Source organism: Vicia villosa, linkage group LG7, assembly GCF_029867415.1.
Source record: "Vicia villosa cultivar HV-30 ecotype Madison, WI linkage group LG7, Vvil1.0, whole genome shotgun sequence".
NCBI lineage: Eukaryota > Viridiplantae > Streptophyta > Magnoliopsida > Fabales > Fabaceae > Vicia > Vicia villosa.
In genome coordinates, this window is record NC_081186.1 from 108,781,635 (window position 1) to 108,797,253 (window position 15,619).

Genomic DNA, 15,619 nt, shown 5'->3' on the forward strand with positions numbered 1-15,619 from the left:
TCAAGGACTCTTGGTTATTACTAACTGAAATCGAATTGGGGGGTTTTTGTTTGGTGGTCGAATTATAAAAATTTCTTAAAAAAAAGTGATTATGGAAATAAGTTGTTTATGAAAATAAGTGATTAATAATTATGCTAAAACGAATCAACCTACTGTATCGACTCCCAACTTATCATCGATTTATAAAATCCCAATTCCCTAACGGGTTCGTTCGTTCCTATTCGATTATAACAACTACTGACAAGCGCAATAGAAATTATACGGCAGATGCTCCTGAATTCCGGATTAAGCAAACGGATTAAAAACTGTTACGAATTAAGCAAACGCAACTTTGATCGTTCGTGATAATATAAAAGCTATGTTAACACGAAATTGATTCAGGATCATCAAACAACAATCGAATTTAAGAAATCTATCCTATAGCAACAATCAAATTAAGCAAATAATTGGAATTATAGGAAGAATTCAAAGGAAACAAATAATTGGAATTATAAAAACCTCAAAGTGGAATCCGAGTCACAGCAGATTGACCCTTGATGAATTAGTTCCTCATGATCATACAAAGCAAACTCCAAATTCGTGAATGGTGTAAAGTGAATAGTGTTTGGTGGCTGCTAGACCTATTAGGAATCAGCAAAAAAATGTTTATGACCCAACTGGGTCGAATTACAAAGCCCGACCCACTGCTAGCGACCCGAAACACTAAAATAAAAAGTGCTGCATCTTTAAACGCAAAACTGGGAATTATCGACTCCGAATCTGACTTCGACTCCAACATGAAAGTTGTAGCTCTCTCTCTTAGCTTTCCGGCGATTATTAGAACGCCTCAATCGGACTCCTGGAACTCCAGTTATGATCGTTTCCGTGCAGACTGCTAAAGCTGAAAAATAAAGTGCGAAAATTAAATAAAGATAAAAATAAAATAAATTATAAAAACATATTAAAACATAAAAATAATTAAAACAAATCAAATAAATGCTTGAGTACAAACATGGAAGAATGTGCATCAAAATGCACTGATCACTGGTCAAAGTATTTTTCTATTAATTATGCATTTTGAATGAATCATTATTATAAATGGAGTTTGTAGTGGTTTCTCATTGGCCTACAAGACAGAGCTGATAGTTTGTAGTTATAATTGAGCCAAAATAATTAATTTTCTCCTTAGCTAGCAAAAAATAATCGATTCTCCTTAGCTGATAGTTTGAGATTGGGCTAATAGTTATCACTAATTGAATTATATAATTTGATTGAATATTTCTTCATTATAATTCGTGAATTTGGGATTTTAAAACTTTTCCGTCATTATAATTTGTTAAATAAAATATTACTATTTTTATAACTTTTTCAATTTTACCCAAAACTTAATCTTTTACTAATATCTTTTATTTTTCTCAATCACAATGCGCAAAAACGACGGGTACCCGTGCGAACGCACGGGTAAGACACTAGTTGTCTCTAATGTGAGGGTGAGAAGAATTGTTATAAACCATTAAATCAAATTCAATGAATGAGATTAAATCTTCTATTAAAATAATCCCGTCACCTTTTTCATTATTTCTCTCACAAATGTTCAACCATTCACACCTTTTCGTTTTTCACCCATCACTGTAGTCAATTTTTTCAACCTCATTCACTATAACTAATTCTTTGAAGCTACCCCTCTTATCATTAGTTGTATTTTTCTGATTTAATATTAATTAACTGCTCCCTTCCTTCCTATTTATAAGAGATATTTGAATTTATGTATTTGATTTATATGTAGTTTAGATACAGTAATTATTGAATATATTTAAAAAGTGAATTGATTATTAAATGTATCTAAAAAGTGAATTGTCGCATATAAATAAGACCGGGTGCAGTTATCGTGCATAGATAAAAATCTATGCACCATACATAGATTATTATGGACCTTTAGATCAAATTCTAGACATCAATTGTTATTACTCAATACTCAATACTCAATATTAAATTAAAAACATGATTCAATGACTTATGTAGACTTATGCATGGTGCATAAGTAAATCCTTATGCATATTAGCCAAAGCCAATAAGACCAAAGAAGTAATTCTGATAGTAATAATAAAAGTACTAATGTTTGTAGATGGAAGAAGCTAATGGGCTTATTATCATAATTAAGAAACAAATCTATTAACATTAAAGTTATTTCTCAACGGAAAGTTTCTTTAACTAAAATTGTTATCGGATACAAAAATAGATTAAGGAGAAAATTTAATTGAGAATTCAGAGTTGAGAACTTTAGCTATTATGAGAACCGAGAACTTTTAATAATAATCATACGATTTAAAATCAATGCTGAGATTTGCATTGGTGTGATATGTATTTGAACCAGAATCTATGTATTAATTATTGTTTCTTAAAATTTGAGTGACATCTAAGGCATTGATTTTAAATCGTATGGTTATTATTAAAAGTTCTTAGTTCTCATAATAGCCAAAGTTCTTATTTAATATGTCCCCTATATAAAGGCAACAAAAAGAGTCGTTACAATATGATTTGCACAAGTGTCTTTGCTGAAAAACGGTTCCTAGAGAGATGTTGGAAGTTGATCTATTAAGATCTTCTTCCTATATGTAAGGACTTTTTCCACTGCGTCTTTCTTCATACTAGGTATCTATAAATATGTTGGAGCAGACTTAAGATGTGATGTCAACTTTCTTTGAGCCTTGCACTGCACAAACTCTACTTAACTTTATTCTAAAATTTGGCTTTGACAAGATGGTTCTACTTTAGAGACAGAGTACGAACCAAAGGCTGAGTTCCTTTATCCTAAGTCTTCAGAATCTGAGTTGTCATCGGAAGTAGAGATACAAAGTCTGAGTCACCATATTCTAAACCACCAGAATTTGAAAATTTTAGCTTATCTTCATAAGCTCTTTATCAGGGTCAAAACCAAGTTATTTTTTAAGCTTATAATTCTGCACTGATAAACAAATGTTAGTATATATACTCAATTGTTCTTTAAGTACTTTGTTATCATAAAAATTCAAGGGACATGAGCAATTTTGTTCCCACAATCCGCCACTTTTTGATGATGACAAACAAATTTTTTTAAGAACAATGGTTGGTTAGTTTAACTAACTTGACAACATCAGGGTCTGAAATTTGTAAGCTCCCCCTGCGCCAAAAAATTCACATCTTCCATCTTTCTTTTTCATTATCAATGACTCTTATTAAACTCATTCAAACAAAATATTAACCAACAACAACCATATAGTATTATTACTATTTAGGCTTAAATTCACTTTTGACCCCCTATTTTAATGTTTTCAAATTTTTAGTCCTCTAATTTTAAAATCAAGTTTTTTATCCTTCAACTTTACCTCCTTTAAAATTTTGTTGACCTTTCTCCAATCTTAAATATGACAGGGATGATTAGAATAAAAAAAATTATTTTTAATGATATAATATTGATATCTAAGATAATTTATCAATTAATACTATTTTTAGAAATCAATTAATTAAAACTATATAACTATACTTTAAGCCCAAAACCTAAGCTAATACTAAAAATGACAAATAGAAAACTTTAAATGAGAAAAATTTCTTTATAGACCCCTATTGAAAATTCTAAAATACCCTTTCGAAGATGCATCTCCGAAAACACAAAAAAAAATCGGGATTTTAGTTAATTCGAATATGCATATTCGAAAAAATCCCAAAAAATTGTTAGAGGTTTTTTTCGGATATGCATATCCGAAAAAATTTCAAAAAACTAAAAAATTGATTAATTCAAATATCTTAAAATTGATATAATTTATAAATTATGAAAATAATAATAATGATAATTATTCTGTTTATATTTCTATTCTAATTCTAATTATAAATTAAAATATTTCATTATTTTTTGATAAATTTTATATTAATAATTACTAAAATTATAATTAATACATAACAATTATGATTATATAAAAAATAAATACATTAATAATTATTCAACAAAAATTTAAAATAAAAGAGATCAAATAAGAATAAATTATTTACTATTTTATTCATATTTTAATATAAATTTTGAATTACATAGTTTTTCAAAATAATAAATAAAAATCATAAATATAAAAATTATTTTAATAACTAATTATGATAAAAAATTATTTATATATAAAATAATTTTTAACTTTAAAATTGTTTTGGAAATTTTGTTTATAAAATTAATATTTTTAACTATAAAATTATTTTTGAAATTTAGTTTATGAAATGATTTTTTTATGTATCATAAAAATTCATAAATAAATAATATCTTTATTATTATTATTATTATTATTATTATTATTATTATTATTAATTTTTTATATAAAAATAAGGTGTTGATTTAAATATTTATTAGGCTCATATTATTATTATATCTTGATTATATATATATATATATATATATATATATATATATATATATATATATATATATATTTAATAATATATTTTAATAAATACAATTAATTATCCTATTAATTGTATTGATTCATCTTGATTTTAAATTTTTAATAAGTATTGAGTTCTTTCAGATATACATATCCGAAAAATTCCAAGACAAAATATTAGAATATTTCGGTTATGCATCTCTGAACACACCCCTTTCTAAAAGAAAGTGTCTTCGGAAGTGCATCTCTAAAGTCACATTTTTTCTATAAAAAAAGTGTTTTCGGATATGCACTTCCGAAATAACATTTTTTTTCAAAAAAAATTACATTCAAAGATGCACTTCCGAAATATAGAGGCGTTATTCGAATTTCGCTACAGATTCTTAAAAAGGTAGGGGTCTATAAAGAAATTGTCTAAATGAGCTATGTAAATTCTAATGATATTTTAACTCAAAAATGCACAAATGTGTATAATGAATAGGATTTGCATTTATGAAATTAAAAAGCCCATTATCTCCATGTGTTCATCTCTAACATAACTTGAAAAATACATGAAATCGGTTCTGCTAAAAACAACACCACAACTATCAAGTGGTTGTCTTGTAACTTACTATAAGCTATGTAATGGATTCTAATTATATTGATGAACCATTAAGTGACATTGGTTCACCAATTCTATGGATTGCAAAACACGCCAATACAAAAAATTAGTCATCCTCAACACATGTAAAAGAAATTCAGGGGAGTATCAACTACCTACCTAATAATAAAACATACTACCAAACACCCTAAATTACCCTTAATGCAAAAATTAATTACCCTTACAAAAGCCCTTTTGTGTAATTTACTAAATCAAAAATTTATATCCACCAATCAAATATCCCCATTCCTCCAAATGGCACTCTCCTTCCAATATTTCTATTGAATCTCACCAAATATTCTTTAGTTTTTCCCTTTTACCTTCAAACATAACTTTATCCGGGTAAAGCAATAAACTCTGTATTAACCTTTTTCATTTCTTTAACTTTTCACCTCTATCCCTCTCATTTTACAAATTTTGTTTCTCTTTCCATTAACATATTTCTATCTCTTTCGTCTCTTTCTCTCCGAACCCTAAAACCACCGCCGTCGAAAACAATAGAATTGCTGCCGCCGAAAACAATGAAACCAAAGAAGGTAAATACCGATTTACTGTTCTTTTTTCGTTTTCATTTTCAACTGCAATTTCATGTGAAACATATTCCCTCTCGTCCTTTTTTTATTTTTGGTTTTGATGGCTGCCTATTTGTGTTCATGTCTATGATTTCTCGTGTCTGTGTTTGTTTGTGGAGTTTCATATTTGCCAGATCTATCAGTTCAACGACGACCTGGTTTAGAGCGCCGACGGATGAAACAAACCCTTCGGTAATCAAGTTTTAGTGTGAATGTAATCGAGTCCACGGGTTGCGCTGCTAAAGGATTTGTGGATTTAGAACATTGATAATTACTTTGGTTTGTTTGAGTTTTTCATGTCATCATTTTGTTGTCTGTGTTTGTCAGATTTTAGACATATGTTTGTTTGTGTTTGTCATGTTGCTGATATGTTTCTTTTTGTTGTTGAATGTAGCTTGGCATTCAGCTTGATCTCTTAATGGATGGTTTTGAACAAGATGATGAAATGTTTTTTCTTCTTAGCACAAAGAGCATGATCAAAACTGGTAGAAGCAATAACATGATGGTATGGCAACTTTCATGTCATTTACGAATTCTTCCCATGGCAATGTTGTAAGAAATCACCAGAAATTTTATTGGTATTTTGTTAGGTGGTTTGACTTCAATGTGCGGTTTTTTGAAGATATTTTTTCCAGATGTGTGTACAAAGAAGCAGACTCATTTGTTTTATGCTGAATGAGATTTGTTTATGGATATTGTTGTATGATTTCACTGTTTTTGTTGATTTGATGTTCTGAAAATATTGATGTTGGTTTTGATTGGGCTGCCATTGCAGCGTGTTTGGAGCAACCGCAAGATGGTAAACACCGTCAGAAAATTGTGAGTTAAATACTTAAAGTTTGTTGTTTTCTGTGCTCATTTTGTTGTGAAGATATTTCTACCTTCACTCTTGTCTTTTACTTGGCCTTTCCACATTAACTATATCTAAATTAGGCGAGAAATAACCGTGTGATTGTTGTATTAGAATGATGTAGATAGATATTAGAAACAATACACATATAAAACAAGGCTTCTAATTTTCACATCCCAGAATTCAGGATTTTACAACAGCTGTTGTCACTCAATTTTTGTGTGCAGATTCTTCATAGAAAGATAGAGGAAGCAACAATGGCTATCAAGAGGTTAAAGGAATTGTTGGAAGCTCGCAAATCTTCTCTGTGTGACCACTCTGGTAGAACTTGAATTGTTAGTGTTTCCTTTTACTACATATTTGAGTATACTAACTATTTTCTATCCCTTTCAGTTTATTCAAATGGATATCTACAACCTGGACAGGTAATGAACTATACTACTTGTGCTTAATACAATTTGACAAATTAAAAGGGGACAGAAATGTTCTAAAAAACAATTTAGCTTGGTACATTTAGCACTATAAAAAATTTTTAATCCAACTTTATATCCAAATCAATGAAAAATCCCTCCCGAGTTGGCTTGACTAGGAGCTGGAGGTAATGGTACATGTGCATGAAGTCTGTGCTGAATTTGATGAACAAAACAAAGTGTATGTGATCACAGTTTTTTTCCTCGAGTTATCACATTCCATAACCGTATTTTTTCGTTTTACCATTTATGATTTGAATATTATATTTAGTCATGCTACACTGGAAAGTGAATTGGCTTTCCTGAAACAAGTGGACCAGCTTTCAGATAGGCAGAGTATCCCCACAAGAAACAATCGATATTCAAGATGACCTAATCGGTATGTATACTTGAGAAATGTATGCATTCAAAAATCTATTTCATGACATAATGAAGATTTGTAGAGTCTGTTTTATAGTTTTATGTTTTACATTTCCCAGGTATACATACTACAAGGTCATAATGTGTACTGGTTTTGAAACCGTGTCTCTCTTAATTACTACTGCTTTTGCTTTATAGAAAATTTGTTGCACATGTGTGTATTCACCTTTATTGTTTCATCTCAGTTAAACTAATTTCAAATTGAAGACAAAGTATATGACAAAAGCTTCATATGAGATAAGTGACAAGTAGTATAGCTTACCATGCTTATGTATACCATAAATATAAATTATTTTACTTCTTTATTTTTGTTTTATTTTATAAGGGTGTTGTATTAACCATATGATATACAATAAAGAAGTTAATAATCTCCATACTTAGTTCAAAATGCATTGTTGTGGCATTGTATCATAGTTGTGTAATCAAATGTATAACTCCAGAGTTGTCTTGGAACTTCTTGGTTGAAACACAAGATTGATAGGAAACATTCACTTGATCTTGTAAAACAACACTTGAATTTCAATTGCAATGAGGAAGAGGCCACCTATGTGTACGGAAAACTGCAGAAGCATGATAAATATTTCTCAAGTTTAATGAGATTTGTTTATGGATATTGTTTTATGATTTCATTGTTTTTGAGTTTTTGTTGATGTCCAGAAAATATTGATGTTGGTTTTGAATGGTTTACTATTACAGCTTGTGTGGAACAACCGTAACATCGTAAACACCTTCGCGGGTTAATGAAGGAGCACATTAGTTTTGTCATGTGCAAAAGAATTTTGCTAATTCCGCTCTTTTACCGCAGTCCATTGGTTTTGTTGGTCCTGGAGTTAGCCTCATTAGTTTAGCAACTGCAAGAAACCCTTCGGTAAGAGGTCCCAAGATGCTTAGCTTTGTGGACACAAAGGAAAAGGTAAGAGGTCCAGAGGATCCACCTGGATATTGGGTTGTCACTGGTGCAAAGCTATGTGTAGAAGGTGGCAGAATCTCAATCAAGGCAAAATATTCATTGTTGACTGTATTGTCAGAAGAATCTATAATGCAGTTAGAGTAAGAATTGATTTGTTAATGTTGTTTTTAGTTAGTTGTACATATATCATGCCATTTATTTATCTAAAAGAAAAGAAAGTGTATTTTGTGATTGTCATATTGGCTCAATTCATTGGTTTTTTGTTCTATAATTTGGTAATCTCTTTGCGGCTGTTGGTCTCTAATTAATCTCGAGAGTTTGTATGTTGGACTCTTGAACCTATTTGAGTATATGGTGGTATAAAACTTTCATGGAATTTTATAAAACTTGGAAAAATAAAACATGCTGGAATTTGTTATAAGAATTGCATCAAAACACTATATAATAATTCTACTCATCGAATACATGTTATTAGTTTGAACTTTATGATTATTGTTAACTTGATTTATATTTAAAATATATTAAATATGATTATTGTTAATTTGATTTATATTATTAAATTTTTATGAAATTTTAATTACATTGCAACTTTATAAATATACTATCAGAGCCGACCCATTAAAACTTTATATAAATTTTCTGTTATAATTAACTTTAAAGCACGTTATTTATATATGGTTTAAATAAAATCCACAAGTACACCTATGCCTCGAATAAAATATATAAATACACCTATGCCTCCTTATTTACTCTTTTTTTTTTTTTTCATTATCATTTAATACAACTAAATTTATATAATTTTTTTCATTATCATTTAATACAACTAAATTTATAAAATATTTATTTATTTTAAATTTAAATGTAAGTGTAGAGTTTAAGGTCATTGAGAGTATTGTGTTCTTTAATATGGGCGAAATACAGGTTGATATTTGGTTCTACTGATGAACTCTTGTGAATTTTATTACCGAAATTCATTATTTTCACGGGTCACTATCACCACAATATTTTTTTATTTTAATGAACAAAATATTTGTAAATACTTATAGTTATTATAAATATTGGTTTTATCATGTTGATGATTTGTTACATATTTATTTTTAAATATTTACAGTTGTTAGTTATTTTATAATAACTATATATCAGCAACAACTAAGGCTTATAAAATGACTTAAGATATGAGTGAATTTACCCGTGCGGACGCACGGGTCTTCTACTAGTTAAGTCTTACAATGAAAGTTATAATAAACAATTGTTAATGAACTAAATATTATAAAATAAAAAAATAATAAGAGTGAATTTTATCCTTTCAGTGTGCAAGGCTTAGATCCTGAATCTGAACAAACCATAGTAAATTAGGCATGAACAGTTCCACTCAGGTATCTAGGGTGTCATTAACAGTAATAAACATGAGATAGATTTATAAGTAGTTTCTGCATGTCATTGAAGTATCAATTTTTTTGGAAAAACTCCTCTTCTGCAACTTAGGCTGTAACACAGTTACGTCTTTAATTATCTTCAAAACATGGTTTGATATCCCTGCTGGAAATCCACCAAACTTTTTAGAGATTTTCTATCAGTCTTGATGAACAAGATTGTTATCAATACAATAACAATGAAAGAAAGAATCAAAGAACTAGGATTAAGCTTGGTTCTCCCGGATGTCATTGATGAAGAACAAAGTGCCTTTGTCCAAGGTCGTTTGATAATGGATAATGCCCTCATTGCCATGGAATGTTTCCATTGGATGAAAAAGAAGATAAAAGGAAAACGGGGAGTGATGACGCTTAAGCTCGACATGTCGAAGGCGTATGATAGGATTGAGTGGCCTTTTGTGGTGTGGGTGCTTTATTTTGTGGTGTGGGAAATGTATTTCCATGGTGTCTTACAGGGGGCTTTTAAATGGTCAACTTCGTTGCAATATCACCCCTGGGAGGGGTCTCAGGCAAGGGGACCATCTCTCACCTTACCTTTTCATTTTATGCGTTGATGTTCGTTCAGGTCTGTTGAAGAAGGAGGCTTGTGACTTGAAGATTCATGGCACTCGTATCGCTAGGCAGGCTCCAACCATTTCCCACTTGCTGTTTGCTGGTGACAACCTTTTGTTCACTAGGGCAACTCCTCAGGAAGATGATAATATTATGGCCATTCTTCACAAGTATCAAGTATCTTCTGGGCAGGTTGTAAATCTGGACAAATCTGAGGTATCTTTCACTCGTAATGTTTGTGAAGAGTCTATGGAGTTATTACGGGCTAGGATAGGAGTTAGATTCGTTATTACTCATTCCAAATATTTGGGACTTCAGGTTATTTTGGTAGAGAAAAAAAAGAAGTATTTTCTTTTGTTATTGAGTTTGGAAGAAGATCAAAGGATGGAAGGAAATATTTTTGTCACGGGTCAGGAAAGAAGTTCTAATTAAAGTCGTGGCACAAACAATTCCTAACTACTTCATGTCTTGCTATAAGCTTCTAGAGACACTTTGCCTTGAAATTGAATAGATAATAGCAAAGTTTTGATCGATGAGAATCAATAGTTTTTCTGTTAAAGTAGCGGTAGGAGTAGCTGCTGCTGCTTTCAAAAATTAGCTCAGACCCATCAAGGATAAAGCCAAAAGGCACTCTTTCGAGATTAAATAATAGCTGGAACAAAAGTTTCGTACCCAAGAAGTACATCTTTTCAGAAGCAAGACAGTTAGAATTCACACATTTAAGTATGGCATGGGCTTTAGCCTTTGCTTTTATAAGGACATTTTCACCAATAAGTCTCTATTCTTAAGGAGCTGATTATAGAGCAACCCCGCTAGAACTCTAAGGCTTTGCTTTTCTGGCAAACTCTACCACTAAACAGTAAGCACAACACTAGTTAAAATTCACACTCAAAATTTATTCCAGGAAAAAAACCTCATTCACTTCTAGGACTTGGGTTAGAGAGGGAGAAGTAGAAGAAATCAAGTCGAAGTGCAGTTCCTATCTCTTAGCTCAGATTAGAGCACCAACTGTTACGCCCCGTTACGCTGCATCTTAACTCCTAGCCCTAAGACGGAGTAGTCTTAGTAGCAGTAGGATTACCAGATTCCCTTGCTTTATGTCTTTCTTTCTAAGTTTCCTGCTTTCAGTTATGGATTGAACCTATTTGCCCATTTCCTTCCTCCCTTTGCTCCTTCTCTGTGACAGCCTTTTCTTAAGCCTATTCGAATTCGATAACAACTCCTTCTTTTCCGAGTTGTCCTGCAGCCTCTTGGTAAATAGGGCACTCCCCTTTCTTAGCGCAGGAAATCGAGCACAGCTTTTGCAACTTTTTCGTTTATTGGGAGACCGAAAGAATGATTTGATTACAGAAAGATGGTTATGGAAAGCCTATCATGACATTGTTTATCGCGATTCATGTGTGGCTGCTCGCTCTTTCCTTTCCTTGTCCAACTGCTATAAGCGGCATTGCTTAGCTTAGCATAACAGCTAGCATCAAACTACCAATAAATAAAGAAAGCACCTTCATGGACTGATAACGGGGAAGCCCCTCTTCTTTTCTTGGAGTTGCGCTTTCAAGAGTGCTATAAAGATTATTCATTCCCAGAAGTAACTATCTTAATGGCTTTGAAGCCGCTAGGGATGAATCTAGGACAAATATTATTGGCCAGCTCTCTCGTCTTTCACTGCTAGGTCAGCTAGCCTATTCGTAGTTGCAGGTGGGAACATTAAACACTACCTTCAATCCGTTGACCCGGGCAACCTCGTCCCTCATTGCTTGTTAGAGAGCTATAACTTCACCGGTGAGATTGCCAGCCAGGGGAGATCTATTTAATTGGGAAGTTATTAGCGGATATCAAAGGTGCAATCCGCAAATCGCATGTGTTAAGTATGACATTTCACCGATGCTTCGATCACTTCCTATAGATACCGCCTAGCTTGAAAGAGAAAGAGATCACAGGCATGTGGTGAAGCATACTGAGAGAAAGAACAGTGAAATAAACCATATCGAGCACATGTCTCACTCTACAAGTTCAGTTCGATGAGCTCCTAGCGGACCTGTGCCTACTATCTACTTAGTGTGTGTGCTAGGGCAAGCTGAGCAGTTCTCACTGTGTACGGTGACCAACAAAGCTTGTGGACTACTACTGGGACGAACTCTTCTACATACTGGTGGGACTATTCACTGACTAACAGATTCGGGGAACGAAGAAGGCCCGATATCTACCTACATCTACAGTCGTAGAAGATAGCGACTTGATTGTACTATAGGCAAAGCCATCCCATATGCCCTTCTTCAGTCATATGATTCACAGTTAAGCCTGCTCAGCCTCAATCAGTGCTTTCTTCTTCAGGCTTCAAAGCCTTTTCGTTAGCAATCCCTTCACACCGCCCTCCTAACTCCTCATCAAGCAATGGATGGTAGTAGTGCTGTCAAGTCAAGAGTTCAGACCGTCGAATGAATTGAGGCCTGGTGGGAGGACTTGTGTTACCAGCCATTCTGGAGGAGCAGTTGATTCAGCAATTTCTAGTCTTCATCTATCTGGTGTTTCATCCATTTTAGGTTCTATCAATTTTATAACGACTATCTCCAACATGCGTGGACCTGGAATGACTATGCATAGATCACCCCTATTTGTATGGTCCGTTCCAGTAACAGCATTCCCACTTTTATTATTACTTCCGGTACTGGCAGGGGAAATTACAATGTTATTAACCGATCGAAACTTTAATACAACCTTTTTTGATCCCGCAGGAGGGGGAGACCCCATATTATACCAGCATCTCTTTCAGTTCTTCGGTCATCCAGAGGTGTATATTCCAATTCTGCCTGGATCCGGTATCATAAGTCATATCGTTTCGACTTTTTTGGGAAAGCCGGTCTTCGGGTATCTAGGCATGGTTTATGCCATAATCAGTATAGGTGTTCTTGTATTTCTTGTTTGGGCTCATCATATGTTTACTGTGGGCTTAGACATTGATACTCGTTCCTACTTCACCGCTGTTACCATGATCATAGCTGTCCCCACTGGAATTTAAATATCTAGTTGGATCGCTACCATGTGGGGGGGTTCGATACAATACAAAACACCCATGTTATTTGCTGTAGGGTTCATCTTTTTGTTCACAATAGGAGGACTCACTGGAATAGTCCCGACAAATTCAGGGCTAGACATTGCTCTACATGATACTTATTATGTGGTTGCACATTTCCATTTTATGCGTTGATGTTCGTTTAGGTCTGTTGAAGAAGGAGGCTTGTGCCTTGAAGATTCATGGCACTCGTATTGCTAGGCAAGCTCCAATCATTTCCCACTTGCTGTTTGCTGGTGACAACCTTTTGTTCACTAGGGCAACTCCTCAGGAAGCTGATAATATTATGGCCATTCTTCACAAGTATCAAGTATCTTCTGGGCAGGTTGTAAATCTGGACAAATCTGAGGTATCTTTCACTCGTAATGTTTGTGAAGAGTCTATGGAGTTATTACGGGCTAGGATAGGAGTTAGATTCGTTATTACTCATTCCAAATATTTGGGACTTTAGGTTATTTTGGTAGATAAAAAAAGAAGTATTTTCTTTTGTTGTTGAGTTTGGAAGAAGATCAAAGGATGGAAGGAAATATTTTTGTCACGGGTCAGGGAAGAAGTTCTAATTAAAGTCATGGCACAAACAATTCCTAACTACTTCATGTCTTGCTATAAGCTTCTAGAGACACTTTGCCTTGAAATTGAATAGATAATAGCAAAGTTTTGATGGGGATCGAAGGAGGGGGAGAGGAAGATTTATTGGCTTAGTCGGGATAAGATGGCTATAGCAAAAGGGATGGGTGGTATGGGATTCCGTGGAATTAGTGAGTTTAACACGGGTTTGTTGGGTAAACAATACTGGAGGTTGATGACTTGTGGTAACTTTTTGGTTGCTAAGATTTTTAAAAGCAGATATTACCCCAAGAGCTCGATTGAAGAGAGTAAGCTAGGGTTTGCACCAAGTTATGCCTGGAGGAGTTTGCTGAGTGCCCGTGAGGTAGTGCATAAGGGTTCTCGATGGAGAATATAAAATGGGGAGTCTGTCATCATATCAAAGGACAGGTGGATACCAGGTAATGAGGGTTTCAAATTGAAAGGGAGCGTGACGGGGCTGGAAGATGGTGCTAAAGTCAGTATGTTAATTGATGGGGATCTTGGAATTTGGAAGGGAGATCTTGTATTCTCTTGTTTTGATACGGATGATGCTATTCAAATTATAAGCATTCCGCTTTCTTCTAATAACGTGGCTAATAAGATCATTTGACATTATGAGCAAGATGGTGATTTTTCTGTCCGATCCTCTTATCATCTATGTTTGCAGGTTAAGGATTCAAAAGTCCCCGGTTCCTCTTCTGCCCCTGATATAAAGTGTTGGAAGGTAATTTGGAAAGCTCCTGTTAATCTGAGAGTTCGTAATTTATGGTGGAGGATGTTGAAGAATATTCTGCCAACCAAAGACAATCTGAGAAAGAAAGGGACTGTTTATGATGCTTGTTGTCCGCTTTGTTTTTCAGCCCCTGAATCGATTCATCATCTGTTCTGTCAATGTCCTTTTACCTAGAAAACTTTCTTTTCGTCCATTCTAAGCTTTAGGATCACTTCAAATCTTGATCTCCACGACTGGTTGTATAAAATGTTAACCTGTGGTGATGTTCTGAGTATCCAACTCCTAGAAAATCTGCTGCACCATATCTAGATGGCGCGAAATCTTCTAGTGTTTCAATAGAAAATTTTTGATCTTTTGAAAATGGCGCAAGAAGCTCTCATTTGTGTGTCTGATTATAATAGTTCTATTTCTATTATGTCTCGTGGTAACCTTGATATGTATGAGGAATACAACCCGAAGAATGTCCATATTCTCCAGGTAGATGTGGGATATTTTCTCCCAAATTCTGCTGCGTTTGGATGTGTTTTCAAGTCCCCGAATGGAGATGTTATTCTATCGGCTTGCAAGAGAGAAATGATGACTACTGACCCTTTGACTGCTAAAATTCTGGCCATTCGCTGAAGCATTCGATTGGCTTGGGATATGAAGATTGACAGATTGGTGATGCAATCAGATTGAATCAATGTTGTGGACTGTGTCAATTCTATTGCAAATTTTGCGGCTATTAAGCCTGTGGCAGTGGATATTAGGTGTCTGTTAAGTTAATTTTCCTTTGCTTCTATTATATTTATTGGATGTAAGTTCAATGCTAAGGCTCATAGCCTTGTTGGTGCTGGTAATGTTTTAGGGTCTAAAACTTGGATTGGGATTCTCCCATCCCTTAACACTATAGTAAATCCTCTTGTTTCTTATTAATGGAAACCTTGTTTACATAAAAAAAACTAGAATTTGATGAAATTGAGGAAGAAGATGGTGAGTTTTCTACAGAATTTCTCACTA

General features: G+C 33.5%; 1 protein-coding gene, 1 long non-coding RNA gene and 1 pseudogene across 7 annotated transcripts; all 3 read left to right on the forward strand.

Moving 5' to 3' along the window:
• The first annotated feature begins 5,392 nt into the window (after positions 1-5,392).
• Positions 5,393-8,489, forward strand: LOC131618236 (uncharacterized). Of its 6 annotated transcripts, none has more exons than XR_009288770.1 (6): positions 5,393-5,555; positions 5,986-6,096; positions 6,182-6,228; positions 6,367-6,410; positions 6,669-6,762; positions 6,835-8,489. It is a non-coding gene; the product is annotated as an uncharacterized LOC131618236 (long non-coding RNA). The 6 variants fall into 6 exon arrangements; XR_009288772.1 differs by lacking the exon at positions 6,182-6,228 and having other exon boundaries at positions 6,835-7,290; positions 7,517-8,489; XR_009288771.1 differs by lacking the exon at positions 6,182-6,228 and having other exon boundaries at positions 6,835-7,092; positions 7,183-8,489.
• Positions 8,490-9,853: 1,364 nt separating this feature from the next.
• Positions 9,854-11,681, forward strand: LOC131619968 (uncharacterized). The gene is made up of 3 exons (XM_058891003.1): positions 9,854-10,047; positions 10,130-10,544; positions 11,577-11,681. The coding sequence occupies exons 1-3, from the start codon at positions 9,854-9,856 to the stop codon at positions 11,679-11,681; spliced, it is 714 nt and encodes a 237-aa protein (XP_058746986.1).
• Positions 11,682-12,624: 943 nt separating this feature from the next.
• Positions 12,625-13,434, forward strand: LOC131619969 (cytochrome c oxidase subunit 1-like; annotated as a pseudogene).
• Positions 13,435-15,619: the final 2,185 nt, after the last annotated feature.

What these genes read in the sequence shown, in the direction of transcription:
- LOC131619968 (XM_058891003.1), top strand. Translation starts at nt 9,854, where the DNA reads ATGAAAGAAAGAATCAAAGAACTAGGATTAAGCTTGGTTCTCCCGGAT. An exon ending in AAGCTCGACATGTCGAAGGC is followed by an intron (nt 10,048 to 10,129) that starts GTATGATAGGAT and finishes GGTGTCTTACAG; the next exon opens with GGGGCTTTTAAATGGTCAAC. An exon ending in CCAAATATTTGGGACTTCAG is followed by an intron (nt 10,545 to 11,576) that starts GTTATTTTGGTA and finishes ATTTGATTACAG; the next exon opens with AAAGATGGTTATGGAAAGCC.